This window comes from Cololabis saira, chromosome 2, assembly GCF_033807715.1.
Source record: "Cololabis saira isolate AMF1-May2022 chromosome 2, fColSai1.1, whole genome shotgun sequence".
Lineage (NCBI taxonomy): Eukaryota > Metazoa > Chordata > Actinopteri > Beloniformes > Belonidae > Cololabis > Cololabis saira.
In genome coordinates, this window is record NC_084588.1 from 18,275,124 (window position 1) to 18,297,340 (window position 22,217).

Here is a 22,217-nt window from a genome sequence, read left to right on the forward strand (position 1 = left end):
GTGTGTTTTCTCAGAAAAGTGGCTGCAGGAGTTCAGCTAACTTCAAATGAATAACCAAGCTACAGAAATGTGGTGCTGAAAATGCCGTGAAATCCCCCTCTGGCGGACAAAAACAAAAACAGCGCCTTCTATACAGACACTAATAACTTCAGTCATCCGGCTGCTGACAAGCATGCCAACAGTGGAGAGCACCAGACGCTAGTGCAAGCTACTGATGACTGCAGGACCAGAGGGCCACTGGTCCGGCCCACAAACGGCCAGACAACCTGAAGGAAGAACAGCATCAAGCGCTGAGTAACGTCTTTCTGTCAGAAACACGGATTACAACGGTTACACATGACAGCTTAAAAGCTGTTATGTCATTTGGGTTTTGGTAAAAGGATATTTGTACATTTAGTTTTAATTCATTTCTTAAGAAAGCGGCATACTCAAAGAGGCTTTACAGAACAGACATTTGGTTGTGCTGCTTCTATTCGTTGTCAGTTGAAATTCATGTCACATTACCCACGCATCCCTCTATTTTGTTGCTCCTTTGAGGTGGATTGTGGAAAAAAGTATTTAATTTAAAAAAAGGGGAGGACCAAGCACCAAGAACAAGACCAGAAGAAGTTATGAGCCCCCGAGATTATAAACCTATTGTTGACATCTTCTCTCTTACATTAATAGAATATCCGCAAAAGTTCGATGCAGGTACAATCTCCCGCTGCCCGTATACACTAGGAGATGATCACTCCTGGAAATGCTCTCAAGTGGCTTCTGCATCGAACAAGTGCAAGGAAAGAAACGGAAAAAAAAAGAAAGAAAAAAAACAAGCTGAGCAAACATGTTTATGCAGAGGTTTCTTTGCGTTACATTGAGGCTGACAACTCTTGATAAGAGTCTATTTTTAGTTGCAGTTGATATGAATACCACACAAATTTTGCTAGAAAGGACCAGCAGAGAAGGATGTGCAGCAGCGAGAATAATCAGCACACAGTCCACACAACTGGCTGTGACTTATAAGTACAGTTATTCAATGTTGGATAATATCCAAAAATAATAAGAATGTCAGGTCTGGCTTACTCAAATCTAGAGGTCCTCCCACCACCTGAGCTTTGTCCCGGCTCCAAAACAGTTGGCATTGCTCCGACTTGGCAAATAGTCCACTTTTGGTTCTTATTTGAACAAAAAAAAATTAAAAAAAAAATAAAAAAGGAGATTTTTCTAAAATAAACAATAAGGCAGACAAGTCCTAGCAAATAATCCAACGATGCACTGAGTAAAACTTCATCACTTGCTTCTTATAGTTCATTATAATGACTTACTGGGACACAGAGGATTTAAGGCTGCATTAATGGCATTAGTTCCACTCCTGCTTTTAAAAGTACTGACTCTTCAAATGCACTTTTGATCAATTTGTTTTGTATCCAGAGAGAATTTAGAAGGTTTTGTTTTACAATTCAGATCCAAGCTGAAGTTGGTTTCAAAATCACACCTTTACAGATGTGTATAAGTCTCGGTGTACTAGTCTTTGTCCTCCCACCCAGCTCCCACTCCAAAGGTTCTTCTGCATCTTTTGTGACAGAATAATGATGTCAAAGGTGCAGAGTAGCTCACTGGCTGAAACATGATGAAGGACAGCAGCCTGAGGACAGATACTGACGGAAGTGTTTGCAGGTTGAGGACATACAGGCAAATGTGGAGGACACCTACTGTTGGAAAGTCTCATAACTGCTGCGGTTATGTAGGCACTGAAACCTTTGTTGTTGCCACAGCAACCTATGCAGATAGCCTGCAGATGCAAGTCCATTAGGATTACTCGCAAACAGCAGAGTGCAACACACTGACCAAGAGATCTGATTTGAGAAACAAATCTGATTTACCTGCCGTCTGAACAAAACCATAATGTCTCCTATAAGGTTGTGCTGCACATCATCATAGAGCACCACCAGTAACCCAACGGTTCAACAACAGGCCGAGGAAATTATTCGCTCAACAGCTGCAATGCATAGAAATCCCCATCATGAGACCCTTTTCAGTTCACAAGATGGAGCTTGTGTAAAGCCGCCATTAAACAATGACATTTTGTGAAGAAGCCCTTGAGGACACAAGCTTAGTGTTAACATACATAGTTACAAAAACCTCTGAAACTAGTAACCAGCCCCATTTTACAAACAGCATAACAGCAACACATGTGTACGGAAAGACGGCGAGGCAAACGTCGGCCCATTTCAATAAACATACAGAGATGTTTGCATTGGTGTAAGTTCCCACGCATGTACACAAAAAACATCAAGCAGCGAGGCGTCTGGAGAGTAGAGATAGGGCCGTCTCCGTCAGCCTCTCCACCTACCCAGAGGACCTAATCAGTCAGTGAATACACGTAAAATGGAAGCTGTCATCTACCTTCATCCCAGCAGACGCTCTCTTCCTCCCGCCGTCCTCCAGAGGGGGGAAAAAGAAGATGAATCTTTCTTTACACAACCATCCTGAATCAAGATATCCCCCCATCATATTGTCACAGCTGTTGAATTTTTGCCACGTTCCTCTGCAGCCTCATCTTTAACGCTCGTTCCAGTGACTCAACGACGCATTTTTTTATCTTTATTAAACACATTTCCATCATTTTCATTTTTACCACTCATCCACCCGCACCATTACCACGGACTCATTTACAACATTGAATGATGGGACAAATCTTGTATTTCAGAATTTCAGTTTACATTAAACTGAGTGAATGAAGTGTTTAAGTGTTATTGATTAATGGACAAATGGCCTCTGTTTGACTTGAGTTTGCTTTACAAGGCAGTTTAAGACGCACCGCTACCGTCGCTACTGGCACTCAGCAAGGAAGTGGACGGTGCACAAACCCAGCCAATCACCACGATCACCTGTGGTAGGGGTGAAGACGGTCGGATGGATAAATCACAACTTATACCTACACTTACATGTTGGTGTGTATTTGACATAGTCTGAACTAGGGCTGTTCGATTAATCGATTTTAAATCGTAATCGCGATTATGTAATTAGAACGATGTTAAAACGTGAAAATCGTAAAATCGATTTTTCACTTTTTTTTTTTTACCTTGTCTGCACACATATTAATGATTGATACCATATTAATGATTGATGGAAATACCTCTCAATACCTGCGACAAGTGCCCCATGGGAGAGGCTCTTTAGTGTAGGAGGGGGCGTTGGAACATGCCACCGGTAGACCGGCTCGTGTTCCTTGCAAAAAACTTGCAAATGTGAATAGCAAATGTAATGACTGACATTACACACCTCTACCTCCTTCATGGGTTGCATTATTATTTAGCATGCAAAGACCCAGTTTAGTTTAATTAGAAAATGTCTTGTTTTATTTAATTGGAAATATAACTTACTGTATGTTTGTAAGTGCTGATTTGCTGATTTTTTTTCAGAGATAAAACTTTATATTTTATTATATTTTTTAAAACTTTTTTTCAACTTATTTTACAGAGTTTTGCACTTTATTCATTCATTTTTGGTTTAATAAGAGCAAAGTTTGCACTTAAAGCCCAATGGGGCAAATGTTCAATAAAAAAACAGCATATTTGAAATCATTTCTTTGCCTTTTGTCAATTCACAAAATAATCGTAATCGTAAATCGGATTTTGAGAGAAAAAAAATCGAGATTTTATTTTTGGGCAAAATCGAACAGCCCTAGTCTGAACTGATTTCTTAATTTATGCAGATTAAAGACAAAATTGATTTTCGTTCTTAAAAACATCACAATAAATTATTAATTTGATTTAACCGATATTTTTCCCTGTGTAAGTAAAAGTTTCCAGGTTAAAATCTTTACCTGCCGACTCTGGCGATGAGGAGATGTCTGGACTGAGATGCACACTGACGGGTAGGAACCACATGGAGCTACGAGACTCTCATGGTGTTCATCTCCAGCCAGAACTCTCCAGCTACACAAAACACACCATCCCAGCAGCCGCTACTTTACTTCGTTGCAGCAATCGAGGCGTTTTCATTCCTGACTTCCACCGTCGCTCAAACTGTGCCCAATTCCCCTGATCCAAGGTGTTTCTCTTTTCAAACATATTAACAGGAAAATGTAATGAGTCTTGCACAGCTGAGACGTGTTCCTTTATTTAAGTAAACATACTCCGCTAATGTTCCAGGGTACGTTTGTGCTCATTAAGATGTTTGCAGAGTCAGCTGTGTGGTACGACAGACGACGCATATGATCCTCTTCAACTCCTTAATGCGAGACTTCAACAAACGTGGATATTTCCTACCAGGTTTCAGATTATAGAGAGCCACAGGTGACATACTGCTGAGTGTGAGAGAGAAAGTGTGTGGGTGTGGGGAGGTGGAGGACTGAAAGGATAATTAGCAGAAAATGGAGGACCATGAGTGGTAGCAAGGAAGGGAAATGAAAGTACAACAGAGCGATTCGGTGAGGGAAATGATAGAGAGAGCAGGACGCGATCGAACGGGGGGAGAAGTTGTGTTCGGCAAGTAGATACGCTGAGAAAGCAGCAGGAGAACAAGTGTGTTTGAGCGGTTAGACATTATCTGGACTGCATCTGCGGATGTTACCGAGATCAGGCCAGCCTTGGAGATAAAGACAAAAAAGCTCTTCTGTGGCCTCGGCCTTGTGTTCGTGAGAGTATTGAACACATTTAGGAGGAAACATGAAGCCAATCAAGAAATCCCTTTGCTCTAAAACCTAAGAATGATCTCATATTTAGGAGCCAGGACCGGCTGATTATCATGTTTGTACTATTACTATACGTTACCTCAAGGAAGTCACAGTTATTGTGTTTGTTATGATGCTTTAGCTTCAAGGATAGCATTTCAGTTATGTGGGGTTTTTTTGTTTAATTGATGGATACAAAAAGAAAAGTTCTAGTCTTTTTGTAAACACGTTTTCATTTAGAGTCCAAGAAGACTTTGTTTACTCATTTACTTTAATCCATTTTTTTTTCTTTATCAGGCGGGATTGAACAGCCGAGGATGCAGAAGCACAGCTGCAAGTAATGATCTGGTTTATCTCGCCGCGCTGCAGCCAGACGTTAAAACCCCGTCAGCAGAAGCAGCAGAGCAACGTAATCAAGCAGCTTCAGCCCCATAACCACATACACACACAACCACATACACATAACCACACACACACACACACACACATTTACACACACATAACCACATACACACGGCGCGTTTTTGTTTGCAGGACAGGTTAGGAATATGCAGTTTCTAAAAAAGTTAATGAGAAGTCCATCTAGGGCAAGTGATTGTGACACTTCATTTTAACTAAGTAATGAAGGAGTCCTGGTGCGGTTATGTAAACGTTTTGCCTCATTGATAAGGAGAAGAGACTTTCCAACCAATAATAATCAGTAAATATCAGCTCAGTTGGTCAAGCCGGCACACCGAATACAGAGGCTATCGCCCTTGTGCAGGCGACGCAGGTTCGAATCCCAGCCTGTTGCTCTTTACTGCATGCCCCCTCCCCCCACTACCATAGTTTCCTGTCAAACCACTTTCAAAATAAAGGCCATTAGAGCAAGAAAACTAGATCAAGATGAAGGAAACCCAGGAAATATGAGGCTAAACCAAACATCGTAATTTCTTTCTCTGTGACTCAATTGTCTTTGTACTGTAGCTCAAGAAACATCTTTTAAAGTTTATGTGCAGCTGAAGAAAAGTGCCCCTGGTTCAAGGCTTGGATCAGCTGATTGTCATAGCAGCTCAGCGTGAAACTAAGCCGGCAGAAACGGGACACACTGCGTCCTTGTTTACACCGACCGCTGAACTGTGGAGGTTTACTTCCAGCTACGAGCACAAAAATCTCTTTTGACCAGTAACAAACTCTCCTTTATTCGGCACAGAAAGATCGAACTGTGGGTTAATCCGCGCTACAGACCTGACATTATTAAAAACTAATTGCGTGATTGCAGTTATTTTAGATAATTGTGATAAAGGCATAATTGACTTCATTCAGTTGCTGGGGAACAGTTTTATCTATATGTAGGGTATGTACTTTGAAGGACATCTTTTAAAACCTGTTGCTGATTTGAGATTTGAGAGCAGAAGCCTGATAAAAGGCTTGTAAAAGTAAAAGGTTAAATGACTTACATAAACCCCACATACATTAACATACATTTCTGTTTCACAAGAGGAACATTTATATTTGTTTTAATTCCAATACATTCCTGTTTTTACATAATGGTTAGGTTAATGATTTGTATAATTATGCTACAGCAGCATAATACAGAACATGGACGATTAAAAATGTTAATCCCAAATAATTTTAATAAATAACTGGGACTAATAACTTAACATAGTGAAAGCCTCCCTTTTTTTTTTTTTTTAAAGTGGACAGATGGTCATTTCCAGCCATGTTTGTCTCATCCAGGGTACTCTTACCTCAGTTTTTCATCCATCATACCTCCAAACAGTTTGTAACTACTTTTGAAAGATAAAGACAAACATCCTGAGCATCCAGCTCAGGATGTTTGTGGGACGATGTTTGAGGAGTCTTCTGGTTGGTCGACCTTCTGCAGGTTTTAAGTGGCGCAGATGGACCTCATGAACATGCTCGCTGTTGTCGGTCAGGAAGGGAACACAGAGCTCCTAACCGAGCTACGATGAACACGACTGTGGGAAATGACAGGCCCTAAATATCTTAACCGGTTATATCACCCTCTCCCATCATCACGCGTCGTTGGACGGCATCCTGCTTATGCACACGCACAGCGCTTCTAGTCCGTGCTCCAACCTGACCAATCGAGGCAAACCCAATCTTAGGATGTAGCTATATAAACAGAGTTAGTGAGACTTAAATCCACTGTGTTTAATTTGCACAGAAAACAAAACCACATTGCTGCTCTCTTTTATTCTTTTAGCCTATGACATCTAAGGTAGAAATGTACTGTTGCAAAACTTTAGTTGCATCCAAAAGCCTGCCATGTCTACTTTGAAAACCCTTCTTTTCATTCCCATCCTACAAAACACATTTAAAACATTATTTATTTCTTCTAAGACCGAGGAATGATGCCATCTAAGGTTGCACTGCAAAAAAGCGTAATGGACGTGGTTAGGATGAGCTTAAAAGGACAAAAAGAAAAAGGCAGCAAGTTGATCTGAATAAAAGAAAAACATCAGTATCCAAATTTAAATCGGTTATAAAAGCTGTTTCGTTTCATACATACATACATTTGACATTGTTAAAACCTATTTGACATCTAATTAGTGACCATATCTCAAGAGGCTGCCTTAAAAACAAGACGCGTGTCAACCACGGCGTTAGCAGCAACACCACAAAGGGCCATCTACTCAACGGTAACGCAACCATCTTTGTTTCCTACAGTTTCAAGGCGGCAGCTCACACTTCAGAAAACAGGATTAAAGAACCTGCCAACACCCATAAATCCCCCAAAGGCTTTCCAACTCCGTAAAATGATGAACATGCTCAACTATAAGGTCACACATGACACATAAAGGTGCCTGGTTTATTACTCTATTTCTACAACTGTGGTGAGGCAAAAATTAGAGCTCACTGAAGCGTGACACCCGAGCAAAGTGATTGGTGGATTTTGTTGTCTGTGTGTACCATGGGATCCTGAAAAAGAAACTGGAAGTAAAACAGGAAGCAGCGCACGGTATATGGACTCCGAGAACAACAAAAAGATGATTCATCTGGGTGAACGACTGCCTCATCAATGTCAGGAGAGGTCAGCAGGGAAACAAAACAAAGAAAGTCCATGATTGTGGGAGAGACAGACAGAATTAATTCTCCATTTTTCTCATTTGGGGGTTTCCCTGTTAAGCGGCAGCGAGGTGGGGCTCACCTCAAGCGATTCTTAAAGAGGGCTGAGTTCAAAGCGTGCCGGTGGGAGGAGGCAGCGGCTGTGTGGGAGCACAGCAGACAGTTAGGATGGGATTTCTCATTACTCGCGTCTCGCTCTGTGTCCCGGCTATTACTGCTGTACGCCGCTCCTCATTCTCTGCCCTATAATTTCTCCCTCCCTCCCTTTCTTCTGCAGAGACACAGACCGAATACATAAGATTGCACCCCACAAGGCTACACTCTCCTTCGCTTTCATCTGAGCTCGCTGGTGTTTCCACACTATCTGACTGAGCGCACACAGGCTAAAACACACACAGAGTGGATGACAAAGCAAGAGCAAATAGGACGCGCAAAGCAAAGACAGACGGCGTGCCAACGGAGCCGGGACTTCAAAGCTGGACAGTACGAAAAATAATGAATGTTGTTACGACCAAACCACAGATTGTTTTTACTTTACCATTTTAAAATCCAATTATGCTTAACACAAACGCACTTTTATGAGTCGTCCTCTCACGCTGCATTGTGCGTCTTTGTGACGTAGCCTATTCGTTTTGTGCTTTGGGGCAATGAGACCGAGGAATGGTGCGGCTGAGAAGAAATCCCAATCGGGCATTAATTCAGCTCAATTCAATAATACTTTATTACTCCCCAAACTGTCAGGACTGTCAACCGTCATTATTTGAGTTTTTTCAAAGAGCCGTTATAGATGGTTATTGCTGTGAGCAGGACGGATCGCCACATGTGGCTGTTGAATGACTGTTGCTCAGCGTCGTCCACCATGTTTTTGTTTTATTTGCTGAAGCCTCTTTCGTTTCCCCCACAGTCAGCTCCAAAAGGGTAGGTACTACAGAGGTGAAACAAACTAGATGTGTGAATGTAGTTGTTTGTTGTTGTTTTTAACTGAGCAGTGTCAAGTTTAGTCTGTTTTATATTACTAGGAATTATTGTGGTTGTTAGCTTCATCTTGGTTGGCATCTCAAGCTGGAGAAATGTTTGCAAAGCTAAAATAAAGAGAAAATTGTTTTAAAATGATGGCATATACATCTGTAATCCAGCTAGGGGTCTTATTTCAGGTTGGTAGACCAGTTCCTACTCCGAGAGGTGTAACAGCTGCTAGCTGAGCGACTGCCAGTTCCAGTGGAACTACGCTACTTTTCATTTCAGCTCCGCTTGTTTGGATATTGTTGGTTTCTGGTCCAGTTAACAGCACAACAAGCCATATATGTTTACAATAATCACAGTTCACAAGTAAAGTCAAGACGTAACTTGTTTGCCAGTTATTTCAGTTATGGATGATAATTTGTTAAGCGCAGGACTGTTTTGTTGTGTACCAGGCTATGAATATGTTTTGTCCGCTGGAAAGTTGGACATTTTAACATGGGCGTCAATAGAGACTGGATTGACTTTTGGAGCCCAAATTACTACTTTAAAATTGAATTTAATTCAATTTTTTTAATTCTATTTGGTTTTATTTATATTAGTGCCAAATGTCATCTTTTATAGAGACTTATACAGTTCAACTTTTTCCAAGTAGTCTAATTAACACAAAGCCGATAAAATAACGATAATATTTATTAGACAGCTAAATCTGAGGTCTGAAGTCGCCACATACCAAAACACACTTCAACATTCACACAGCTATAATCACACTTTTCAAAATTCTACAAATTAATAATTAGCGTCTTGTTAAAATGATACAGTTAGATCTTTCTTTTAGAGTGGTAAAATAACTCAAGCAGAGAGTGTGATGTTATCAGCATACGATGTGTGTTTCATGTACAATGGTTTTATTGTACTTCAATGAGGGACTGCCCTCTATGTGAACAGACGGGGTCATACGATGTTGGATGCTGTATGTTTAAGATGAACAGAACTTAAAAGGAGAAAAAAGAAGCTGTTCTCAAAGGCTGCCTTTGTTTTTACGACGTAAGTGTATTTTTAGTTATTTTGACCAACTTTGTGATTAGTCTAAGAACTGTGATCAGATTTGAGTTTTACATCGGGTTAGAAAGATGAGACATGGGTGTACTCGACCGGAGGGAGGGAGGAAGCTTGCAGAGTGCATGTTCTGTGGTCGCATGGACTGAACAGTTGGGACTGCTCGGGGTAGCAATCGACCAAAGGGTCACAAGCACAAGTGCTTTGGAGCGAGAGGAACGTTGCGACCCGGGCGAGAGAACTTTCAGCTGGCCCGCAGACATGAGGGTGTCAACATGGCGACACCAACCTCCCGGCTGCTGAGACGCTCCAACGGCAACGGCACGGTGGATCGACTGGACCGGCGGCAGAATACATCCATGCATCTAAAGTCTGTTTCAGAAAAAACAAACCTGGAGGAAATAAGAACGTACAAGACAAAGCGGTCGAAGCCAAAGAGCTGCAGCGACTGTGCTCATGTGCCTGGAAGTGCGGAAGTGGAGGTGTTTTTCTCAAGAAGAATGAACAGCACGTCTCCCAACAATCAATCCCCGGTATTTGTCAGATATGCTCCCCGCCACGCCAGCCACCCGTGACTCATTCCCTCATTACATCTCAGATGTCACGCCCACTCTGCCCCTGCCTGCGCCATCGTTCCCGCGTCTGATGGCGGCCTAATGACCTGCTCTCTCTACACCGCAATTAACCTTTTTATTGGCCACCTGCTAGCAGGCTGAAGATACATCACTGGGTGTATGTGCGAGAGAGCCGACCCATAAATGCAACAGACTGAAGTGCGCCTCGACGTGTCTGCGTGCGTACAGCGGTGGAAGGTTTGCAGAAAGTCGATGTCAGTGTGTGTATGCATCTATGATAGCTGACAGATTTCACCTGCTCCACTCTTCAAATACAAATTGATTGACATCCTATCATAGTTAACCCAGGCACATCCCACCGGCTGCTATAGCGGCTAACAGAGCACATCTCGGTGCTGAAATTAAACCAGTCTCCTGCACATACAAGAAAATAGATGGGACAGCTATCATATACACTCTACACCAAGACATGTGCCCACTTCTGTTTCTGCAAGACTGGCGATATGTAAAACACGTGCAATAATGAAGCAAACAAAGAATTAATCTCCAGGGTTATACAAAAGGCAAAGTTTGAATCTTAAAATTTAAGCTCCTCATCAGGGCTTCAAATCCTTGACTGCAATCTTCAAATAAGCCACCCCTGAGAATTTCTTCCAAGCTGGATGACTAAAACTTAATGGGATCCCTGTTTAAAGTTTGGATTTTTCTGCTCCAGGAGAGAGCAGATCCCAATTTTATCTGTATTAAGAGAGCACACAAAGTCTCAAGTCTGCGTCAATATTCAGGGCACAACGAAGGGCATGAGAGAAGCGTGCAAGCTCGTAATCATCCACGTAAACAATGCAGGACAAAGTTCACTACGTGCTGGGGAGTAACAGTGAAGCAGCGGTGGTACAATAATCAATAGTTTACAGATGAGACTTGGCAGTACCATGCTTTAACACAGTCCATTCAGCATCTGAATGCTGAAAAAGATGCTTACAGAGACATACAGTCTTCTCTCAGTGTCGACTTCACCAACAAACGTGGCGTCTCATTATTTCGTGATGCAAACGCCTGCTGGCAGAGAGACAACCACAAGCCTAGTGCACAGATCTTTCTAAGCTTTACCATCTACGATCAATATGACAGCACACTGTTTCAAAACTAAAAACAATCTTTCAGGAGCACAGCTTTCAGGCGGGAAGACTTTCATGTACTCCCGCTGCGATCTGATGTGTTCACTGTCAGCAGCCTCTTGGATAAGGCTGTGACTGGTTCATGCATAACAATCAAATCCTGACTAACGATAGCCAATCACTCACCGCTCTCCCTCAGACTCAAGTCTCCTATACAACGCAGGACTTCATACACCATCATTACTTGCAGCTACACTACTTGGATGTGTTTGGGTAAGATACCGGGAATGGTATACACAGATCCTCTACGACCGGATGCAGATGGACGTAGGATTGTGTAATCAGCCTGCGCTGCAGCAAACATACCATAAGTGAAAATAAACTGCTATGTTGTAGCCTATGTATGTGCAGAAAATGCTTTAAAAAAAAAAGAAAGAATGCAGTCTTGGTGATGACTCGGGAGAAGAGGACAACTTTGAATGCCAGTTTGGCAAAGACAGCTCACAGTAAGTAGTTGTAACACCGTCAGAACCGTCACACTGCTAGATCAGACCTGCTTTTACACAGGGCCTGATTGGACCGCTGGTTCGGTGGGACAACTTTGAGATGTTGCAAAATGAGGAGACATTTCTCTGTTCTTTTAGAGTGAGCGGCTTCACCCCGCACACCGAAGAAGACAAGCTGTCAGCACGCTCAGAAAAAGTTACACACACAAGTAGTTAGCGGCCGAGAGGAGATGACGCATGACACCAACGCCTGTAGATTGTCAAGACAAGATGTTTGGAAAATGAGACGAGTACCACTTGTGTATGTGGAGCTTACCGCCACTCTGGACCGTGTTTTTGTTATTTTTTTTGCTGTTCCTATGTGGGCAAATGTCTTTGAGAAGGGAAAGTCTCGGCTTCTCAGGATCCCCGTGTGTGAGTGGACGAGGCCACAGTTATAAAACAAAGCTCCACACAGGCATTTGGTCTCGGGGAAGCTTATAATGAACTATCCCACCGACAAGAAGAGGCGTCTCTCGGGCGTCTTAAAAGCTGGCAGGGCACGGATGTGCAGGAACCTCACACAGTAAATGTATTCTGAGGCTCCTCCAGCTCCAAATTGAATTTCAGTCGCTACAGTAGAGCTGACTGAAAACACCTAATAATCTCACATCACTTGTTGTTCCCAGGATGAACACATTTACAAGCATGTATCCAGGGAGGAAGTGTATTTAAGCTCTGGAAAGGTGAAAGAATTCATTTAACAGAAAAAACAAAAAGGCTGAACAACCGAAGGATAAAACATCATATAGGTTAAAGCCGTGGCTCCCAAAGTTTTTCAGGTGGGCCCGCCTTTGGTTTATAAGAAAATGTCTAAGTTTAAAAAACATGAAAAATGTACGGAGCCCCTCTGGTGACATTTGAAAAAAATAAAATAATGCTTGGCCACGCATTAATAAATCGTGGCCACGAGATAATCAATGCGTGGCCACGAGTTATTAATGCGTGGCCACGAGATAATTAATGTGTGGCCACGCATTGATTATCTCGTGGCCACAAGATATTAACTCGTGGCCACGAGTTATTAATGCGTGGCCACGCATTATTTTATTTTTTTCAAATGTCACCAGAGGGGCTCTGTAAAAATGTGCCCATTATGCTGATGCTTTTTTTGTTACTCCTTTTTTTTTCCATTTCTCACTGCCAGACGGATAGATTGTTTTCCATTTGATGGACACCGCCCCCCTGACTTTTACCAAAGAGTCACTAAACCCATCACAGATGAGCAGAAAACGCTTCATCTTATTCATCAGTGAGATATTCTTCCATTCCTGTGTTGGGTCTCATCGGCTGTAACAAGTCCAAGGACTGCTACGAGGTTACAATGGTGAGTATGGCTACGGGTCAAGTGAGTACGGTCCCATCATCCATCTGGATAAATGTGGCAGTCCTTACCTGCTACAGAAAGGCGGGCTGTGCGGCTGGAAATGGACCCCAGGCTGTCGATGGTGGCGACGCATTGATAGATGCCCTCGTCTGGCTTGTTGTGCTTAGAGTGGACCACGTGGCTGAAGAGCAGCGAGCCATCGGGCAATATGCGGCGCCTCTCGTCCGAAATCAGGCTCAGGAAAGTGCCGTCCTTCTTCCACTCGATGCGCGCCGGCGTGGCCGCGTCGCTGTGTACTGAGCAGTTGAGCAGTGCAGAGTTCCCCCGGCTGGCCAGCGTGTCCTGGGGCTCCACCGTGAACCAGAAAGGGCTGAAGGGGTTCGCTGCTGAACCTGACGGACAAGGGAGAAAGAGAAGAGCAGGCTTTTTAGACGCCTTGGAGCAGAAACACAACACCTGAACTTATCCACCGTCACTGCAGCTGATGCTCCTGTTAAAAGAGACAGATCGAGCCTTTTATTCCCTTTTTTAAAAAACGCTAACACAGTTTCTTGAGACATCAATGAAACGTCTGTGGCATGTTTTGGTTAAAATACCCAAGAGACCCAGTACAAAAGCTCCCTTTTCAACCATGTATTTTATTTTTTTTATTTCTGTTCATAGCAGCTGCTTTGAGGGACAGAAGTGAACATTTCAACTACTTCTTCTCCAGATGTCCCACTTTTAAAATTAGTGTTACTACTTTTTGTTTCTCCCCTAGAGGCATCGTAAATGCACCAAGATGTGAAGCTAGATAATTCGGTTTTGGTGTGTGATGTCACATGCAAAAGCATATTTTCAGACACAAAGTGACAATGAAGTGTTACTACAAAGTTATTGACCCGGGAGAACCAAAACAAAACAAATCTTCAAAACCGTGACACCAGAAGGTGCGTACTTTCCACAAGGAGAGAGCAGTTTGATGCTTCATATTCTGTGACTTGAAAAGCTTCAACATCTCTGACTGTTGTGTATCACAAGTCAGACCCAAGAGTACGCAACTACAAAAACCTTTAAAAGATGCTGTAGCGCTGAAGAAAGCTGTAAGATGTTGACTCTGGAAAACACAGGACGACAAGCTGCCTTTTCAGTTTTACCTTGAGCCAAGTGGCTGCAAATCACATCTCCTCCAACGTCACTCAAGCAGCATTTTTCTGAACTCTCTAGAAGATAAAACAAGGACACTGCAGGTTCCCAAGAGTCCCAAAGAAACGCTCTTAAAGCAAAACATCTTTTTTGTGCATTGCATCTTTTCAGCCAGTGAGCCTCGGTCTATCCCAGAGCCTCCAATAGCCTTTTTATTACGAAACCACAAGCCCTGCTGGAATTGGGCAAGAGGAACTGACAAATTTAACCCAGTCTAGCCTCCCCTGGCAAGTTAATATCACGTCTCGCTTTACTATAAGTACAGAGTACGGCGAAGGAGTAAACACTCTGGAACGTGGTTTCTATTTCCTCTCCTCGAGCAAAAATGGCAACGCTGCACTGACAGGAATTGCACTAAAGTCGGAGTAAGTGCAACTGCTTTGCATTTGTCCTCATCCATTATTCAAGTTTTCTGACCCCAAGAGCCACACAGTGGTATTGTTTAGATAAATAACGCCAATTATCAGTTCTGCAGGTACGTGGTAGAGTCAGGAAATTTATTTAGGGGTCACGAAGATATTTAAATAATTCAAAGCATAGAGTAAAATAAGTGGTGGAGTGTTAAATGCAGTTTGAAATATGCCTGCTCTCGTCGAAGAAAATGTCATGTCTCCGGGGCAGAGAGAGAGAGAGAGACAGCAGAAAGAGAAGAGGAGGGAAAAAAGGAGAGAACAGGGAGCGCAAGAGAGAGATGCTATGCCAATTGTTCATCTATTTAACTACTGGGAGGTAATTCCTCTACCTCGTGTCCCCAGTGTGAAATCCAAAAGAGAGAAAAATGTAATGCATGGTCTATTACGACGGCGAGGCGGATGTTCGTCCTCAGTGCACTCAGTTCTCTCAAAAGCACAAACAATTAGAGTAAAACGAGGCAGAAAGTGGCTAAATTAAACAGAAATTTTCCACTTTCACATGAGGGAATAAATGTAAGACAACACAGAACTCAAACCAAATGTGCAATCATCTCCACACTAATAACCCGATGGAAAAGACCAGAACGGTGAATAGAAAGAGTTTTCGGGAGGGTGGGGGGGGCTTAGCCTTTTGAGTGTTAAAGGCTTTTAAAAGGAAGATTAAAACCTTTTTTCACCCTGTCTACAGCTGATAATGCGCCATGTCACTGCAAGTACGAGCAGCCACGGACCAAGACAAGTCAGGCTAAATTAAACTATTAGATCGGTCTCCTGCAAACATGCGGCAAAGAATTTAAAAAATCCCTGCGGGCAAATACGGAAAAACCCAAGAGAACAAACATCTGGGAGGAGTGAGATATGCCATGTCCAGGAATCAGCACGGCATATTTTCAACAAACTCTCAGCAGTAAGTGAGTGGATTTAAATTAGGAAGAGCCAAGGATCAGATTTCAGGAGTTCAATCCATTCTGAGCATCTCTGTGTACATGTTTGTCTGAATGTGACGACAGAAGAAAATGTGTTTTAGTGGTGGTTGCACACAACAGATGGAGGAAGACTGACTGGAGTGACAGTAGGGGGAATTCTTCATTCATAACAGAGGGACCATGACATGCTTGATCATCTCTGCTTTACGTCGCCGGAGCAGCGGGTGTGTGGCACCGCTTTCCCCGCCCAGGCCTGGCGCTCTTCCAGCCTCTTCGGCCAATCTCTATGGGAGGAGGAAAAACTGAAAAAGGACTTAAATGTCCCGCGGCATCCTATCAGAGGCAAAACAGACGCCTTTAGCAGCTTTTTATCCCCATCACAGAAACAGTAGGGGAGGGCTTAGCTTCTTCTGAACTGTGGGACAAAATGGCGAGCCATATGCTTCAAGTGGCGGACTTAGCATCCACTGCAGTCAGGAGAGAGGGCCAGTGAGGGACAAGTGTGAGACAGGGTGGCGGCAGGACGCCTTCATTACCTCCCCATGGGACTTTTCCCCAAAAAGGAGCCCTGCACATCAAACTGAGACAAGAAAACAAAACGGCAACGTCACTGCTAAAAACCAACGCCGAAATGTGCCACGGCATCGTCACAAAGCTTCAAACATTTAGTCAATTAACTTGTGACTAGGGCTGAAACGATTCCTCGAATAATTGGAGTAATTCGATTACAAAAAATGATCGAGGAATTTTCTCTGCCTCGAGGAATCGTTTAATAAATCGTTTAATTTTGTCAGCTCAAAGCAGGTATTTCGCCCGGACTACGTTTAAAAAAAACACCTAATCTTTTAAGTGATGAGTGTTATCAGGTGTAATGGCATTTTTAGGTTAGAAATAAGAACATTTCTTGGTAAGATCCTTATTTTTTGAGTGAAGGCATTGAACTTGGTCAACTGGTGTAAGTTCAGGGTGTATTATTATATAGGGTGTACTGTATTATTTAATTTAGTCTTAGTAATGTCAATTAACATCTAACATCTTATGTATGTTTATAATTGCTCTTTAACTAAACAAAAATAGGTTTTATCCGATTAATCGATGGAATTTTCAGTAGAATACTCGATTACTAAAATATTCGATAGCTGCAGCTATACTTGTGACAGTGCTGCCAAGAAAGTAAAAATACTGTGAAAGAATAAAAAAAAATACTGTGTTCTTATAATTTTTCAATTCAATTAAATTATAAACTACAAAAAGTAGTTTATAATTTTTCTTATAAACTACCTCCAAGTAAACTTCAGACAAACCGACATTTTTATCTCATCAGTTTGTTGAGTTCCTTGGCGAATAGCAAGCAGGTCCTTATATCAGTAAAGGCTTCTGAAGTTAAACTAAAACCAATTTCATCAAAGTTAGGAGGCACAAAAACATGTCTGTGGTTGATATTAAAAGGTTAATCAGCTTGAACTGTCTGCGCCTTACAAGACAGAAGAAAGATCAGCAGGCAAGCCAAATGAGCCAGATAAGGCCAGCAGCCGAGCGGGAGGTGAGGACAAGGCAGCCGTCGACTGACAGCAACACCGCCACACACTGACGACAAGATATTATCTCAGCGTTTAAGAGAAGTTCGCTTTTGGAAGCTAACAAAGTTAAGAACTGTAGAGAAAATATCTCTCATGGCCATCAGCAGAAGCATCATCTCATGATCATCTCGTTAACCAATCAGCGCTCATGTCCTCACACAGCCATACACACTCGAGACACACCCATCGCTTCTCTGCTGAACTGATACGGCTAAAAACCTCCTGATCACCACAACCGGTTCCGATATCAAAAAGGTGCCTCGTTGCAATTGTTTGTTGCTGACACATTGAATATTTGAAACTACAATGTTGAAAAAAAAGCAGAAGAATGTAATCAAATGCTATGCAACCCTTCAAAAAGAAGATAGATGCTTCAGAGATACTGCAACAGTTGTCTTGTGATCAGTGCCACAATTCTGGTACCTCGTCAGATACCGATACTGGACTGGGCCCATCTCTAATGGTCCATATTATGACATTTTAATTTGAAACTGAAATGAAACTGAAATTAAACTGAAATTTAAAATATCATTTTAATTTGAAACTGAAATTCTAAAAAGAAACCAATTGGAATCCTTTTCAGCGTTACAGCTCCATGCCAAAAAAAAGACCCCCCCCTCCCCATGAATGTAAATCTCATGACCATCCATGCACAAGTGAAAATACCCTGAAAGCTCAAATGGAAAAAAACTCTATTTAGTAATATGCTCTTCTAATAGCTTTACTCCAGCGCATGTAGGAACATGCACATTCAGTCTTGTTAAATACAGATTCTGGCTGCATAACAACTTATTCCAAGGAAGTTAGGGCGTCATCCTCCACTGATAAGAGAAGAAAACACGGGTACCTAGAAGAGCAAACGAAGGAGCAAATCTGTGCAACTATGTCATCCTTTCCAAATGTTTACGGTTTTAAACATTCACATGAGACCACATAGTTTGCATCTATTGTCCACGAGGTCGGCAGCGAAACCAGAAGAGAAATCTTCTGGCTCCTGAGTAGTGTGGACGCAAGGTGAAACGGGAACAAAAGTTTTATATGTTCAAATGCAAAATGTGTTAATGAGGCATAAGAGGAGAAATATCCAACCACGTGTTGCTGAATGAAGAGGAAGAGGTGGATAGATGGATGTTTTCCCTCTCTTAACAGCCACAAGGAAAACTCGCCATCTTGCACCTACATGCCAGTATTTATTCGTAGTGAATCACTGCAGGGCTTTAACAGCAAAGCAGTGAAGTTGAAGATGGAGGAGGGAATCTGAGACTACATTACACTGGGAGAAGTCCCACCAGAGCCACAGCTGTCCAGCTGTGCCTGAAAAATAGGAACGTCCACACTGAGGCAACGAGTGAGAATGAGGGAGCGCAGAGCGAGGCGCTGGAAAATGAGGCTGTCTGCTTGATAAGTACGGGCTGTAACCTCTGTCCCAAATCCACTTTTCTGAGCCGTCATAACAGGTTTGGGAGTCCGGCTTAAGGTGGCACCGATACGCTGCCATGCACTTTTTCCTCGCAGTTTTTTCTTCACTCTGAGATGAGAGACAGATTGGGAGCGCCGCTCCCATCTCCTGGTACAACTTCTCCTGCATTACCGATCCTGCCATCATGGTGAAGCGTTTGTGAATTTGTGACTTCAGACTGCAGGCCAAAACTTCAAGATCTCTTTGCTTGATGGTTCAGAAAGATGGAAATGAAGGGGGGGGGGGGGGGGGGTCCAGAGCAGCTAGTGTTCACACTTTTGTGACATGTAATCTCTGGGTCAAAGACGTGACGCTTACTTTTTCTGTCCGATGGAACTTTTTACCTAATAATAAACATAAAAATGAATAAAAAATATAACATGTATGTCTAATACGTTCCTTCTACATGTGCCCACTCTTATTTTATTTAAACATGTTGGTTATTGGTCATTTTCTGCCATCTGAAGTGTGAAAACATCATGTGGGGTGACCGTCCGGCCTTGACTTCTGTTTGGACAACTGGTTTTAAATCACATTAAAACAATTTAAAAATAATGCTTGCCCTATTGGGCATACTTTCAAACTTGTTTTAGATTTATTGACAAAGTTATGGAACATTTGTACACACATTTCAATCATAATACACAAACTAATCTTGTCCGAATATGTTCATTGTCTGAATTATCATCTGGGGTGACCATGAAAAAAATACAATTGAGGGACTTTTATATTGACAATCATCTCAAAGAGGATGTTGCATCAGCCAGTTACTCCATGAGGGTCCCAGAGAGACAACCTGCAGGTCAGTAGTCTCTCTCTCCTTTACAAATAAATCCTCTTTCTAACTGCTGCAGTGTATACGTCACATTTTGATACCATGTGGGGTGACCACCCTAAAACTGCAAATAATTTGTTTTATTTGCAAATCTATATTTTGAAGGTAAATTTGTTAGTGATATGTGGTGAGAAGTAGCTAGCTTAGATCATATAGCTAATTGTTAGCCTGTTATATTTGATTAAACTTGAAAGCATCATGTGGGGTGACCACCTGTCATGTGTGGTAACCAACAAATGGCAAACTTTGTTTGAAGTTTTCACATACATGTATGTGTACACTACATTTCAAATGTTTGGAAAATGGCCAAAAATATCTTTATTTTAAGTATTTTAAAAATGGGCTACTCAAAGGCCTTATACGTCTTTGACCCCTATATGACAAGGATTGATTTCTCCCCTACTCTGCCCCAAACTGGGCACATTTTACAATTCCTGTGGAAAGATTACAAAGTCAGCCTCTCCAGTCAGGGGTGAGGGTCTGCACTCCACACAAAGACCCCCTGTTCTCTCTCCCCACCTCAGTCCCTCCCTCCGACTCATTGACCCGCTGTCTGAGAGCAGTTGGATCGACTATCTTCCTCATCGAGCTGCTCTTGAGACAGTGCAGGCCACTCTCAACGCCCGTCACCATCTCAACAGAGGTGCCTCTGTGGCTTGGGCTCGGGGACGAGGAAATCCTGGACTTGAAGAGTAAACAAACATGGCAGGGAGTAGGGCGGGGGGTGGGGGGGGTGACAGAGAATCTCCTTGTTATGCATCATTATGTAGGAATACAGCTTTCACACTTGTTGCTCTTTATTTCCGTTTCATTACGCGTCGCAGGACCTCAGTGCTAAGCAAACAAGCCGCGAATAAAGAAAAATAATCACCAGTAGCGCATAAAGGATGAATGGATGCCTTTCACACATAATGACGGTGACGGCAGGATGGCACTTTGTAATAAACTTGGGCACCTCATTCTTCAAGCTCTTGCCCGTTTCCATCTTTCACTGTTTGTCCTTCCACCCTCAACATCAGGGCTGCTTTAATGACACTAATGGAAACGGCTGTCTGAGCTCCCCTCCCACTTATCGTCCTCTTCTCCTTCATCTTTACACCTCTATTCTGCATCTCTTTTCCTGCTCAGTCGTTCATCCTACAGTCTCCTCCAGCTCCTTGCTGCAGCCCACCTGTTAGCAGGCCACATCTCGGGGGAATAATGATGATTGGACGAGATCAAGCGTGGAAGGATGTCTTCGCTAGAATAATGGGAGAAGAAGCAGCTAACTTGGACTGGAGGTGTTTATCTAGGTTCTGTTTTAATCAAAGAGTAGGTCTAGTTATCCTTCGGGCCAGTATCAGTAGGTGGTTGCAAGTCAAGGGTTATTTCTTTCAATTTGGTCAAAACTGACAGATTCATGAGTTCAAGAAAGAAGTGGAAAGATGCTTGTTGCCTTGGAAGGTGACCGAAACCTTGCCTAAGGCGAAGAGTCATACGAAACAGGTGGATTTCTTTCTCACTATGAACTTGGAGGTTGTGCAGGCAGTCGAGTAAAACTACGACACCCAGGACGCCTGATCAATCGATCTGTGATCAGACGTACCCGCTCACTGAAGTCGTAAAACGGTTGGACGGTGAGACTGTTGTCCTCGGCTGGCACCCATTCAGCAAGAAGGTGAAAACCGGCGAGGGATCGAGTTTTATAATTTCATTTTCTTCTTCTCACTGATCTTTGTCGATGTCAGAAGCCGGCAGGTTCTGTGACAACGTGACAGACACAGCCACGTCACTGCGCAAATACCAGCTTTCGTAAGAACTGATGGGAAATGTTATTCTGAGACAAATGTCAGCCCGGCTATAATCAGATGTTAAATATATCCTGTTGAAATAATTCACCTTCTCACCGTGAGGCTGCGGAAACATCAGGCTGATGCTCTGTCTTGATATCTGGACTCTGTACAGTGTTAGATGACGGTGTAAATCAATACAGTATCATAATCTCTGTTTTGAAACGCACACCTGGACTTCCTGTTTCTGTGGTGGGAAGCTGAACCTTGATCTGAGCGCGTGCGTGCTCTCACCGCAGTCAGACGTCCTGCTCTTTATTTATTATAAAGAGTGAAGACATCTCTTGATGGAGTGCTGTTATCTGCTTACTATTTTATTAAAAACGAGTTACTATGAAAAGGACACAATGCATCTTTGTTAAGAACACGTGGTCCCTAAATGCACTCGATTTAATGAGACTGCAGCTTCGCTGCCGCTTGCCAGAAGCAAAGACTGTGACTGAGAAGGGAAAAAAAATGGGCACGGTGACACTACCCACTGACTTTTAAACGACTGATCTGAAGCCTCAAGTTAGTCATGTGATCATAGCCATCTGAGGTTTGGGCAGTCAGAGCTGACGTGCGAAAGACGGATCTGACTGATCACTAATGGACACAGAGCGTGTCTGCTGGGCAGCCGCCACGGCGCTCATGACTCACTCACACTGGCCCAACTTTTAATCACGCGTAGCTTTAAG

General features: G+C 42.8%; 1 protein-coding gene across 11 annotated transcripts in view; it reads right to left on the reverse strand.

The window, feature by feature from the left end:
* Positions 1 to 22,217, reverse strand: part of neo1a (neogenin 1a) — a 187,395-nt gene that overhangs the window by 103,310 nt on the left and 61,868 nt on the right. For all 11 annotated transcript variants that reach the window (XM_061739309.1, XM_061739294.1, XM_061739288.1 and 8 more), the window contains exon 2: positions 13,382 to 13,705. In XM_061739309.1, coding sequence (XP_061595293.1) covers positions 13,382 to 13,705 — 324 coding nt within the window. The remainder of the gene's footprint in view (positions 1 to 13,381; positions 13,706 to 22,217) is intronic.